The sequence below is a fragment of the Eriocheir sinensis genome, unplaced genomic scaffold (assembly GCF_024679095.1).
Source record: "Eriocheir sinensis breed Jianghai 21 unplaced genomic scaffold, ASM2467909v1 Scaffold266, whole genome shotgun sequence".
NCBI classification, from domain to species: Eukaryota; Metazoa; Arthropoda; class Malacostraca; order Decapoda; family Varunidae; genus Eriocheir; species Eriocheir sinensis.
In genome coordinates, this window is record NW_026111572.1 from 295,916 (window position 1) to 310,872 (window position 14,957).

The following is a 14,957-nucleotide window of genomic DNA, read 5'->3' on the forward strand; positions in this document are numbered from 1 at the left end:
AAAGCAAGGCTACAAGGAGGAGAATATAGGAAAGAGGAAGGAGAGAGGGAAGGGGAAAGAGAAGGAAGTGAAAAATAGTTTGAGAATACATGCAGTGGTTTCAGATTACCCTTACCTACTTATAGATCTTGTTTGTTATACCTCCTCCATGCTCACCATCACAGTTAGAGGCCAGTGATGCAGATGGAGTTAACAGTGAAGAATAGTTTGAGAATACGGGCAGTGGTTCCAGATTACCCTTACCCAGCTATAGATCTCATTTGTTATACTTTCTCCATGCTTGCCATCACAGGTCGAGGCCAGTGACGCAGATGAAGGGGCAAACAGTGAAGTGAGATACCGCATGTATGAAGCCAACAGTTCTGAGGCGCTGGAGCTCTTCTCGGTCAACCCCACCACCGGCGAGGTCACCGTGGCACAGACCATCCACAGCCGAGGTAATTCATCCACTTACTCACGGTCATGGGTGAAGAGTCGGAGTTGAGTCGCCAGAGTCGAACCTGAGTCTTAATATTTCCCTAACATGTTCATTTTCCATTTCTACTTTCTCAGTCATCATTTTTCTTTGTAACAGTTTGTATGTCAGTCTTCTGAGTCTTATTATTTCTCTAACTTGTTCATTTTCTATCTCCATTTCTTCTGTGTTATCAGTTTCCTTTGTAACATTTAGTATTTCCTGCTGCCTCAAAACAATTATTCCAACAACCTAAGGACCATATTTTTATACATTTCAGTGCCCAAGCTCACATACTTGACTAGGCTTTCGTAGGATTCCTAGGTGTTTCCATGGATACTAGTGGTAGATTGATGAAGCTTTTATAACTTGGACCTACAAAGCTACTCATTAGAATCCAATTAACCCGTCCGCTGCAATTGGCACAGATTTGGCTTTCACTGGTAGCCTGGTAGCATATACTCCCTGTGGGTAGTAGAGTGTTTGTTTCCCATGTGGTATTGGTATGCTGGATATTCCCTCCCAAGGTGCATTACTTTACATTTTTCTTCATTGAATTGTTGCAGCCACTTTTTGTTCCATTCCTGTAGCTTGGTGATGTCTTCTGGCAGGAAATCTGCAGTCAAGGGGTTAACCTGGTAGCAGCGACGGGCCAAATTTCTGGCTTTACCGTGTAGCAGCGATGGGCCAAATTTGTGCCATGATATAAACCCCCCCAAAATAGATGATACATAAACTGATCACAAATGCATTGATATACATTATGAAATGGTTTGTGTGAGAGATGATTTTTTCTCAATTTTCTCGCTTAGAGGGACCAATAAGAAACATGATCCCCGCTGCTTCCCGGGTTAATCTTTCTCAGCCTTTGGAAATACCTGATGTGAGAGTCAGAAGTGTATAATACTGATCTGAGGCGCCTTACACTTCCTGCTGTCTGCTAATGCTCTGCCAGGCTGTGTCATCTTCGTGCACAAGTACTACATCTACCTCTCCAAAATCACACATGCTTTCTTTATATTCTTTACTGATGCGGGTCCGGAGCGTGTCTGGGTTAGGATAGTTACTACAGCGAGCAGTTTTATATCTTGAGCCGTCTGCTTTACTGTAAAAAAATTGAACTTGGATGCACAAGTGAGTAGCGGGCTTTTTTATTTATTAATTTTTTTTTTATTTATTTATTTTTTTACCTTGAGCTGCTTTCTCTAATGAAAAAAAAAATAGTTCCACAAGTAGCAGTAAAATTTTTTTTTTTTTTTTTTTTTCTTTTTTTTTTTTTTTTGCTGTCTCCTTTACTCTAAAAAGTGTGAGTTTGGATGCACAAGTGATTATCGTATATAGAGAGACTGTTCCATCAGTTCCATGAGTAGCAGTGAACTCCCAAATTTTTGTATCTTTTCTTGACTTTTTTGTTGAGCTGTTTTCTTTACTCTAAAAAGTGTGAGTTTGGATGCACAAGTGATTATCGTATATAGAGAGACTGTTCCATTAGTTCCATAAGTATCAGTGAACTCCCAAATGTTACAGAAAATGAGGTGTACCAGTTTTTCATCCGTGGCGAGGACAGCGGCTCCCCCCAGCACCACTCCGACGTGCCCGTCACCATCTTCCTGCTGCCCCCTCATGAGAACCCCCCGCACTGCGCCAGGAAGTATGCACAGTTCTTCATCAGGGAGGACGCCCCCATCGGTGAGCACCCACAGCTATCAGTAATATGACACACACACACACACACACACACACACACATAAAAAAATAAGATAAAATTAAAAAGTCACTGGTAAAATGCATATTATTTAAGAAAATACAAGGAAGGAAACAATATGCACATCACTTGGCACACACACACACACACACACACACACACACACACACACACAGGCATTTGATAAGAGACTAATGTGGAAATTAGAAAATAGAGGAGGATTGGGAGAAAAATGACTATGGATGAAAAATTACCTGACAAACAAAGAAATGAGAACCGTGTTGAAAGGTGAGATATCAGAATGGAGAACGGTCACAAGTGACGTTCCACAAGGGTCAGTGTTAGCGAATATTATGTTTTTAATATTTATAGATGATATGCCAGAAAAAGTAAAGAGTTACAAGGGTATGTTTGCAGATGACGCCAAACTGCTTAGAAAAATAAGAGATGAAGATGATGATTGTAATAAACTACAGGAAGATTCCAATGAGATACATGAATGGAGTAAAAAATGGGAAATGAAGTTCAATGAAAAGAATTGTCACACAATGAAAATGGGCAAGAGTAAAAATAGAGCAAGTGGAGTGTGTAGGATGGGAGGGACAATCATCGATACAGTGAAGGAAGAAAAAGACAAGAATTATAATACAAGATACACTGACATCTGAGAAGCACATAAATAAGATATTTGGAGAAACATATGTACCGTATTTCCCACCATATAAGACGCACCGACGTATAAGACACCTATAATTTGGCAAGATATATTAAAAAAAAAAAAAAATTTCCCTGAACTTAATGTGTGTGCAGTATTACATTTGGCCACCTTACTTACAATTATGACTATGATACCGTATGTTGCTTTGTGCCCTTCTCTGTGTTCAAAGTGTTCCACTGTTGGGTGAAGAATTACAGTGCTCTTACCCCGAGCAGCTGTGACTTTGAAATGGTAAACAAAAGGGTTGGTTGGTGAATTCACTCACTGCACAGTGTGCAGGCGGTAACTTTCATTGTGCTACTGAAGGAACTAATCACACGGGGATGCTACGTTCGATGGGCCATCTTGGTCTTGATCTTGACTTTCAGGGACTGTATACCTACTTTCAAGTAGAAGTAGATGTTGATTAACCCCTTAATGATGATGATGCCACTGGCATCATATAGTTCTATCAGACATGGGCAACGAGCATGACGCCAGCGCTGGAGAGTTAGAAGCTTTCCAAAATTTGAAGGGCGCGTGTAACTATAGGTCTCTGTCGATGCTGAGTGACTAACTGGCACCTTTTTTGTTCCTGCGATGTCCCCCACCACCATTCCGTGCAAAAAGTAGTCTACAGTTCCTGCCTACACATCATGGCGTCTGTAGAGCAATTCTGTTCCCTCAGCCGTCCTTTTTTGGCGGTCTTCTTTTAGTTTTTACTTGTAGTGTGCGTACTGAGCGTAGTCTTGACACCTCCACTGATTTACGTGATGTTCAAGATGGACCAGTATCTAGTTCAAAGGAGTGGGAGCGGAAGTTGTAATTTTTTGGGAATCATGGAATTCCAGCTAAACGGTCTGTCCAAATAATAATCTGATTTCACAGTTGAATTTTACGGATGATTCTTTACAACTTTTATTCAATGAGATTCATTCCAGAATGAAAAAACTACAAAAATTTACCAAAAATATTTTTCGAGTTTCACTGCAACTTTGGCTCTCCGTAGGCATTAAATTTCCGGGTCAAAGTGGAATGGAAGTGTTGGATAGAAATTATTTAATCGAGACTGAAGGGAGGAGGCAACTAAGAGGACACAGTAAGAAACTGAGAAAGAGGACTTGTTTGAAAGACCTAAAGAAGTTCAGTTTTCCATACAGGAGTGTGGATACATGGAATGGACTTAGCAAAGACGCTGTTGAAGCAAGCAGTGTCCGTAAAATGAAGGAAATTCTGGACAAATATAGAGTGGGAGACAGGACTGACTGAGATTGAGCTCTGGCCATGTATACTACAAATAAGTAAATACAAATAGGTAAATACACACACAGACACATTACAGTACTGGGAAATCATACACTCATTTCCTCAGATAACACATACTAGCACACACATCACAATCTGCACCTCATAACATTCTGGCCCCAGCTAGCCACCTTCTGTATGCTCAAAGTCTTGCCTTGTGTTGGCAGGCAATGTGATCACGTCCCTGTGGATGGCGGGGCCACAGTCAGTGCAGTACCTGATCATGGTGGACGAGGGCATGAAGGCAGCCAGTGAGGAGAGGGAGTCTGGGGAGAGTTCAGGGCCCTTCACCGTGACCTCCACTGGCCTGGTGGTGGTGCACAGGGCCCTGGACCATGAGCGGCGACGCACACATCACATCAGCGTCACCAACCGTACACTGACCACGCCGCCCACGGTGGACTACATGACCATCTCTGTGGTGGTGAGTTTATGGCAGGAAGCAGCAAGTTTTGGTCTCTTGTCTGTATTGTTGATTAGGGTTTGGATTATGGGCTGAAATGAGGGTCAATGAAAGACGTTTTAATATATTGGTCTTGAACTGACTGGGTCTTGCTCTGGCATGACCAACAGGTGATGGGTGTGAATGATGGCAGAGTGCATGAAGTTTTGATCTCTTATCCTTATGGTTGATTACGATTTGGATTTTGGGCTGAAATGACAGTCAAAGAAAGACATTTTAATTTATGGATTTTGAATTGGTTGGGTCTTGTTCTGGAATGACCAACAGGTGATGGACGTGAATGACTGCCCTCCACGCTTCTCTGAGTTCGGCTACACAGCCCTGGTGGCCGAGAACAGCGAGGTGGGCACCACCGTCACCATCCTCACGGCCGCTGATGACGATGAAGGAAACCATGGCCAGGTAAATGTTGCCTGTGTCTCCATGTTATTTTCAGTCCATGAAAACATTCCCCAGAATAAATTATTAAATGTCTGCTCTGCTCTCTGCTCTTCCCTCCTCAGATCCAGTACAGCCTCGGCCCCGATGAAAGCGCTGTAGTGAAGTCAACTTTCCGCATTGATCCACACACTGGGACGCTGACCCTGGCGGCCCCGCTGGACCGCGAGACCATGGCCCAGTACTCCTTCACCGTCACTGCCACTGACGGGGGCCCCAAGCCTCTGTCCACCAGCACAAGAGTCACTGTACTGGTCAAGGACTACAACGACAACCCTCCAGTGTTCACCAAAGACACTTACGTCACTGCTGGTGAGGCACTACAAGGGTTTTATAGATAAATGATTGACAGGAAATTGATTTTCTCTGTAATATGTCATTGGCTGTGAAGGTTTTATATATCTACATTGCCAAATTAGTTTTGTTTGACGCCAGTGCCTGAGGACACCGCCACGGGCACGGCGGTGGTGGAGCTCAGCGTGACGGACGCCGACGAGTCTGTGGCCGAACTTGACTTCTTCATCACCGGCGGCGACCCTGACGGCCAATTCCTGGTGCACGCCTCAGGGGAGGTGGGTGGGAGGGATGGTGAGACACAACAACAATGGTGACCTGCCAACAACGAAACTGTTCTTTAATGAGAGAGTCACGTTGCTGTGGTCCATATTCCAGGTGTACGTGGCCGGTGAGCTGGACCGGGAGAGGCACGCCAAGTACACCCTCACCGTCACCGTCACCGACGGGAAGTTTACGGCCAACACGACTGTTACTGTGACAGTCATCGACATCAACGGTTGGTGACAGTATAGTCTTGCCTGAAATGATAATGGATAATGTATGGTAATAGGTCATGAATTAAGTAAGCAGAGTGTCTAGCACTTCTGTGACTCACACTGGTGTGCTTCACGACAGACAACGGTCCGGTGTGCAAGGAGCCAATCTACCGTCGGGAGATCTCTGAGGATGCCACCCCAGGCACCCAGGTGGCCTCTGTTGTGTCCTGGTATGCCGATGAAGGCACTGCTGCCTGGAGCCGCTACATTCTCACCGGGGACAGCGCCCACCACTTCAGTATTGACCAGCTGAATGGCCACGTGGCCACAGCCACCCAGCTGGACAGAGAGGCACGGGACCACTACCACCTCACTGTAGGTATTCACACACACACACACACACACACACACAAAAAAAAAAAAAAAGGGGGCTATCAGAAAGCTGGAAAGGATACAGAGAATTGCAACTTAAATGGTCTCAGAACTCTCAAATATGATGTATGAAGACAGATTGAAGGAGATGGACTTGACGACACTGGAACAAAGAAGGGAGAGAGATCTGATCATGCTGTAGGCTATAGGTTGGTAAATAAGTTTGATGAGGTGGATAGAGATGATGATGATGGGAGGCGGTGGCTGAGTCGTCAAAGTAACGGCCTCGTGTTCAGGAGGACGCGAGTTCAATCCCCGCCCGGTGCCACCAAGCTGGGATTTTTCAGCCGCCGCCGAGTGGCTTAAAACTACCCACATGCTGTCCAGAAGACCACCTATCAACCCGGACTCTAGATTCTAGGATCAAAGATGAGCTCTGGGAGGGCAGCATGAGCCAATGCAAGATGGCGCCACTATAAACACTCGCCTGCGCCAGAACGGGCTGGGCCGACCATCAGGACCTACCGGAAAGAAGCCTTGGACCGACCATCAGGATCCACCGGAAGAAGCCTACCGGCGCAATAGGCTGCAATGTAAAAAAAAAAAAAAAAAAAAAAATCTTCTTAACTGCGAGAATGCAGGGGCTGAGAGGACATAGGGAGAAACTTAATAAAGGAACCTGTTTGAGTGACTTAAAACAAGTATAGTTTTCCACATAGAAGTGTTAACACCTGGAACAGTTTGCGGGGAGAAGTGGTGGAGGCGAACAGTGTCCAACAATTGAAGGGAAGGTTGGATAAATGTAGATATGGAGACGGGACTGTTAGAGCTTAGCTCGGGCCTGGTAGACTACAAATAGGTAAATACACACACACACACACACACACACACACACACACACACACACACACATAGCAAGAAATTGAGAAAGGAGACTTGTTTGAAAGACATAAAGAAGTACAGTTTTCCATACTAAAGTGTGAATATATATATGAAAGGGACTAAACAAAGACATTGTTGAAGCGGGCAGTGTCCAAAAAATGAAGGAAACGTTGGACAAATATAGATTGGGAGACAGGACTATCCGAGCTTGAGTTCAGGCCCTGTACACTACAAATAGGTAAATACACACACACACACACTGGCCTTTCCTGGCTCAGTAATAATAGTAATAACAATATTAATACTAGTTGTAGCCAGGTTAGGGTAATGGTGCCTATGATGAGCCCAAAACTCTGGGTGTGACTGTCCAGGTTGTGGTGGAGGACTGGGAGCACAAGGCCTGGCAGTGTGAGGTGGTGGTGGAGGTCCTGGTGACGGACACCAACGACAACCCCCCGTCCTTCTCCCTGGCCACCCACGCCGCCACCCTGCTGGAGGACGCGCCCATCAACACCATCGTCCTCAAGACATCTGCCACGGACCCTGACCTCGGTAAAGGCTTTGTTGTGGCAGGGGATCAGGTCTGGGTGATTCTTTTTTTCTTTTTTTTTTTTTTTTTACATCAAGGGCAAAAATCTCACTCCCTTTTTGCTTGCTGTTCATGCCCCTCACAAAAGACACGGGTATTAGGGCTTTTATGCTGTTCTGTGAGGCCCATGATCAGTAATGTGTGATAATGATAATGAGAATAATAATGATCATAATAATTAGACTCATAGCACTCGGAGAGTGCACACCTCCGCCAAAGATCATCTTGAAAATTGGTATGGGCATCAACTGTGACCTTATGCATCATATGGAAGCATTTGTTTCGAAATTTGATGAAATTCTTTTTTTTTTTTAAACTCTGACCTAGGCAAACTTTTTGAGGTCAAAGGTCAAGGTCAAGGCCATCATGTGAAAGCATTTGTTTCGAAATTTGATTTTTTTTTATTATTTTTTTTTAACTGACCTTGAGCAAACTTTTTGAGGTCAAGGTCAAAGGTCAAGATCAAGGCCGTTCAAGGTGCATCTTTCCATGCGCTAAAATATGAACCAAGTCTGAAGTCTGTGATGAGGAGAACTGTTAAGTTATGGCCAAAAATATGTAAATCTGACATTTTGTGTGACCTTGACCTTGACCTTTGACATAAAAAAATTAATGGGTTCTATTCTGGATGGACACGAAGCTTCCCTGAAAAATTGGTTGAAATATCCACAAAATTGTGCACAGGAGACTGTAACCTTGACCATGACCTTTGACAAAAAATTTAATGGTTTCTATTCTGGATGGACACGAAACTTCCCTGAAAAATTGGTTGAGATATCCACAAAATTGTGTACAGGAGACTGCTCACAAACAAACAAACAAACAAACATACCGACCGGACTGAAAGTTTAACCTCCTCCCAACTTCGTTGGCGGAGGTAATAATAATAAGAAGAACGTTTCCTCTGTACCCCCAGGCATCAATCGACAGCTGCTGTACAACTTTGTGGACTCAGCGGAGGGCCACTTCACCATTGACGAGATGGAGGGTGTGGTCAGCCTGGCCCGGCCCCTGGACCGTGAGACAAGGGACTCCTACAGCCTGACAGTGTGCGCCGTGGACCAGGGAAGCCCACCGCTGTCATCCACCACGCAGCTCATCGTCACAGTCTCAGGTTTGTGACGTGCCGCTGCCCTGCACTGCCCTCCCAAAGTGTCTTGTGGGGCATAAGTAGGTACCAGTGGAGGTGCATGGGCCATTAGAGACACACTTATTACAAAAATCTGTCATGCACAAACTAGTACCCAAAACAGAACAAATCTATCAAAAAATACTAAGAAGTTTAGGATATTTTTTTTGTCTCTAACCCTGTAGCTGCAGGGATCATGTTTCTTATAGGCCGCTCTAAGCAAAATAAAGAGAAAAAATCATCACTCATGCAAATCATTATATTATATATATCAACCCATTTGTGATCAGTTTATGCATCCTCTATTTTTGGGGTTTATATCAAGACAAAAATTTGCCCCGTCGCTGGTACGCGGTAAACCATAAGCTTGGCCCGTCGCTGCTACCGAGCTAATGGAGCATGCGTCTACATTGGTTCTCATGTCCTAAGCCTTGCTAGTTTAAGACAAGAGTGGATTCCAACAGAGGATCAGATTTATGCTGAAATCCATGTTTTATATTACCCAATTTACTCAAACAGGTTTTCCTAATCATCATCATCATTTCGTTTAAAGTCCGTTTTCACTCTTCATGAGTGGTTGGGCGGTTTATGGCTCATAAATCAAGCCATTTTCAGTTTTTGGCGCAAGATTTTCTGGGTGCATGCCCTTGCACACCCAACCACTTATTTTAAATGGTGGCCCAAGCCTTTGCCTGAACGAAACAGGCAAACCCTACAAGGCAGCAGGAGCAGGGGGCTATGAAGTTTACCACCCGCTATTTCACCTGTAGCTGGAACTGGATGGCCATTGACTCTAATAAACATGAGTTCATCTGCCCTTAGAATGGTCTTGATTTTAATCCACCTGGGGGTCCAGCACACCCTCCTCACTGGTCCAAAACAAAACCAGTGGGGTTGCCGGTTTAGCCGCTGACTACCCGACCCTGCGGCTGGTTGTACTGTGTTACATGTTACCAGTAGCAGAGCACTACCTTAACTGCCCTGACCAGACAGACAGATTTTCCTAATGGTAGTCTCTATCCATAAGTCACGATTGAGAAGATATGTTTAAAGGAACCATTCCAACATGCCCTCGTTAGATTGACCATTGAGTCCTCACAATATAAAGTGTCCTGCCAACAGTAATCAACAGCAATCAGAGTTTACTTGCATGAAAAAAAATAGTTGCTTTGATGTTTAAAAATTTCAAGGAATAATCCATTCTTCAAACTTAGTCTCACTGATATCATTTGGAAGGCCAAGTTTATTTGTATTTTAGATAATGAGTCCATCCTCCATATATTTTTGAGCCTCTGTCCCGTATATCTGCATTATGATCTCTTCTTGTACGAGAATGCTTCAAAGCAAGGCTGTGAGCTCCGTCCCCCACAGATGTGAATGATAATTAGTTATGTGAGGGGTTGCTCCTACCTACACTCAGAATACTGCACTTCCCTACATTGAACTCCATCTGCCATTTATCCGCCCAGTCATACAATCTGTTGAGTTCACCCTGGAGAATACTAGCGTCCTGATCCGACTCAATTACTCTACCGATCTTGGTGTCATCTGCAAACTTACTGACATCACTACTAATTCCTGTATCTAAGTCACTGATATCAATAATAAACAAAAGTGGACCTAATACCGAGCCTTGTGGGACCCCACTCGTAACACATCCCCAGTCAGATCTTTTACCATTGACTGAATTGTTAACTAAACATTTAAGTGAGTCTTTAACATATAGCGCAACTCACTGAACTGCCACACACTACTGGCGACCCACCAGCGTCACGTATCCTGCCTAACAATTCTCTAAAACGCCTGAGAATGTCCTCGCTTGGCACACGATCTATCATGGTGCTTGTAGATTAGCTCTCTAACCATTGGGTCACATTTCAGGATATAATGTGCTGTGCCACCGGCAGCAGGCTTACTAAAATTTTTCTCAATTTTCCCCTCAACTTGTGGAATCGAGTGTAGGAACTCATTTTTTTAAAGCAGTGTCTCAATTATCTTATCCCCAGTCTCCTCCTTGTGCACATTACGATCTTTGGCCTCAGTTTTCCCACACTTTTAGTCCTGACTTTCTCCACAGATTGCAATTTTTGGGCTGCCTCATTCCTCGTATCCTCATCATCAAAGTTCATTATAATATTACCTCCAATAGTAAATCTTGAATCAGTAATCTGAATGCCATGTAATGCTTCAGAAACTTCACTTTTCAACTCTGTAGCCTTTTTATCTTGTTCCGAGGCCTTGACAACAAGTAAATTCTTCTTAACTTTCCTCTTACGTTTGGTGACCTCAGCCCAAGTTGCATCTGCTGACTCCACATGTTCAGCCCGCTGCAATACGTCCGCCACATCCTGCGCCACCTCCCCAGCTCCTCCTTCACGCTGACCGCTTGTGACTCAACTTCTTGTTTCACTTCTGATATTTCCTTAGATAATTCCAGCTAGAATTTTTCCATTTTTTCCACAATTTTGGTAGCCAGAGATGCTTTATGAAGACATGGGTTGCAAATCCAATTTACTTTAGATATATTTTCCGATTTAATTCCAGACAGATGAGCACACTTCACATGACACCACTTAGGGCACAGACAGCACCCTATCCACTTATCGCCTGTGGGATCCGCACAAACGTAACAGAACTCCACCGAGTTCTTGGCTCGGCCAGCCATGTCGATTCAGCGTTTTCGCGAGCAAGGCGCAGCACCTCGACCTGCGCGGCGACTCACTACTCACACCTAACCTATGTGCAACCTGATGTGTAGGAAAAATCTATGCCCACTGTGCTTATGTGAAAATATAACCCGACCCTGCCTTGTGGAGAGCGGCGGGTCAGTTTGGGCGTTGTGTGATGCACCGCGGCAGAATGGTGGAAATGATAGGCGCGCCCCTAAACCCTTTGATCCTGGACCTGATAAAAGTGACCCATTCAACCGGCTCCCAGAGTTGAATCGGAGGGAGGGTGGAGGAGTGGAGTCAGCTGCATTTGTGGCTTTCTTCGCCCCTCTGCCCACAACATTCTCTGCCTCTAGGGGACATGGAGCCTTAAGTAGACTAGCCTGGGATTATCCTGTGTAGCATAAGTCAGGCTCCATCTTGATTCTCAGCCTCTAAGGGACAGGAAACTTTAAGAAGACTCCCCTTGGGTTATCCTATGTAGAATTAGTCATGCCCCATCTTGATTCTTAGCCCCTAGGGACGGGAGGCTTTAAGAAGACTGCCCTGGGGTTATCCTTTATAGAGTTAGTCAGGCGCTATCTTGAATGTGCCGCGCAGTTTATATTTTCACGTAAGCACATTGGGCATAGATTTTTTTTTCAGCTCAGGTTAGAATGGCAAAGATATGGACTGAGAAATTGGGTCTCTCATTAGAAGTTCAGTCCATGAAATGTTAAAAATGAGAGAGATGTTTGACCTGGAGGAGAAGGTGACATGAGTGAAGGTTGGAACACACACACACACACACACACACACACACACACACACACACACAGAGCGGACTTTATTTTGTTGTTGTTGTGTTTTTTTGTTTTTTACTCTGAACTGCCTCTCTTGCTGTAACACACACACACACACACACACACACACACACACACACACACACAGAGCGGACTTTATTTTGTTGTTGTTGTATTTTTTTGTTTTTGTTTTTTACTCTTTAACTGCCTCTCTTGCTGTAAACACACACACACACACACACACACACACACACACACGCACACGTCACGCACACACACACACACACACACACACACACACACACACACACACACACACACACACAGTACCCTCCCACCATCCTACCTTTTAACCAATCCTCCGTCAGGTCTTCGTGGAGGTCGAGGACGTGAACGACCACATGCCCCAGACGGAGGAGCCCGCCTACCACTCCTACGTGGCCGAGAACCTGCCGCCGGACACCTCCGTCATAGCGCTGCGGGCCTCGGACGGCGACCTGGCGCCCTCCAACATCTCCTTCGCCATCACCAAAGGTAACCAACTGGCGCGCTTCAAGATACACCCGCAGACAGGTAAGGAAGGGGGAACTTGTTTATCTTTGTTTACATCCGTGGACGCAAAAGTCAAGTGCAAACAGAAACAGACCCCCCAAACATCACCAAAGGGAACCAACCAGCACGCTTCAAGATACGCCAGCGGACAGGTAAGGAAGGGAGCAGGCTGTTTTAATTTTATTAATATCCGAGAGAAACAAAGCGTTTTCAACTATTACAAATGCATTTTCACGTCGAATGAGGTAAGGAAATATAGGTGTAAAGAAATGATTGAAGTAAGAACATTGCACTTCCAATGAATAGCTTATCAGTGTCAGTTCGGTGCGGAAGAAAAAAAAACTTGCAGTGGAAACAGAAACAGGGGAAAGCAAAGACCGCAAAACCTCACCAAAGGGAGCCAATTACTCCGCTTCAAGATACCCCCGCAAACAGGTTAGTAAGGGCCAGCCTGTTTATTCTTGTTTACATCCGAGGAAGCAATTTAAGGGCAAACAAAATATAAACAGGGGAAGAAAAGTCTGCAAAACATTACCAAAGTGAACCCATTAGCGCGCTTCAAGATACACCCGCAGACAGGCAAGGAAAGAGCAACCTGTCTATTTCTGTGTACACTCTTAACAAAACGTTTTCGAACACCTTGGCACGATGGATGTGAAAAAGAATCGATTGCAACTAGTCGCCTCGGAATAGTTGGCACCCCTGATTGTGATGACGCATCTGAATCCATTATTGTATATGATACGCCTCGATCCTGTGTTGATGGCCGCAGTAAGTCATGCGCTAGTTAGTTTCAGTGGAGACCCCACAAGACCGGCGCAATCATTATTCTTCTTCACACTGAAGGCCTGAAAAGCTTATGCTTATATAAAGGCTGGCCTCTAACAATACATACAACAACATATGTAACTGTACCTAATAGGCTATTAATAAATGTTTCAAATGTTTCAAATGCTTCAGTAATCTCCAAACAGCACGGCGGATTGGTGTGTCCATCTCTACTGTATCACTATGGGGCAACAGGTATTTGGAAACAGGCTCCACTAGTGACACGCCTCGAAGCTTCGAAGCAGACTTAACAGATAATCGGCGCAGGCGGTGCATACACTCATTATTAAACCAATACCTCCCATCCTTATATATCTTACACTTAACCAAGGTGTCGCAGTATGTGGTTTACGTATTGATTTTGGCAGATATTTTAATTTTACATACTTTTACTGGCAGTTATACTCAAACTACCACCTGGAATTATCATTCCCTCATTTGAATAGGAATGACGTCAGCCACAGCATTTAAACTGACTGATAACGTCCTGAAGCGGAATGGGTTACAATTGTTTTTTTTTATCCTCACGACAGCCTCAAAAAAATTGTCAATAATTTCTGTAACGCAATGACGACCTAATGTCAGTGACCCGGTGCTAAATTAGTTAATACCAGAATGGCGAGGAATTATCACCGCAACATATAACCAATTATAAAAATACGGTTAAGCTATAGTCACACTGACCCTACGACCTGCTAACGACCACCTGCGACCCCAAAAGGCTGCGAATCACACCCACCGCTCCCCGACCACATAGGTGGCAAAGTAGTCGTGCGACCGAACGGCTACCGGCGGTCGTTTAGTGTCCGTCTAGTGGCCGTCCAGTGGGTGGCCGGACGGCGACCATGGTAAGATTCACACCTTGACCTCGCACCTTTAGTCAGGCCAAGACGCCCCCCATACGCAGACCGGTGACCGACAGGCAAGGACCAGTACGCGTCCTGTCGCAATGAGGACGGCGACCTCCCTTAACGACCTGCTGTTGACGTGTTACAGTATATTATATTATCACCCAGTTATATTACACATTTCTCATTCTTATTTCTAATGAGAGAAATTAAAGTATTCTGTGCTTCACTGCAGCAAAGGACGGATATTTGTGAGGCGACCCCACCCCACCCCCTATATGCCGCAGACATGCAAAAAATGCTCCTAGCAATCTTGGTTTAACCTGTTGTTAGTATATATGTTGCATTATATTCGTTCTAAAGCATTTCCATCACCCTGGGCAGAGCAGGAGATGAAATTAACAATTCTTTTTTAAATGGATAAAAGCCATTAGCTCTACAGACTCTCACTGTTACTGCTATGCACATCAA

General features: G+C 44.6%; 1 protein-coding gene across 1 annotated transcript; it reads left to right on the top strand.

Moving 5' to 3' along the window:
- The first annotated feature begins 298 nt into the window (after positions 1-298).
- LOC126991372 (protocadherin Fat 1-like) lies at positions 299-12,838 on the top strand. Its single transcript, XM_050850126.1, has 11 exons — positions 299-437; positions 1,982-2,143; positions 4,329-4,585; positions 4,892-5,026; positions 5,128-5,374; positions 5,498-5,634; positions 5,735-5,855; positions 5,975-6,210; positions 7,461-7,641; positions 8,595-8,792; positions 12,627-12,838. Exons 1-11 carry the CDS (start codon positions 344-346, stop codon positions 12,794-12,796), a joined length of 1,938 nt encoding a protein of 645 aa, XP_050706083.1. The 5' UTR covers positions 299-343; the 3' UTR covers positions 12,797-12,838.
- Positions 12,839-14,957: the final 2,119 nt, after the last annotated feature.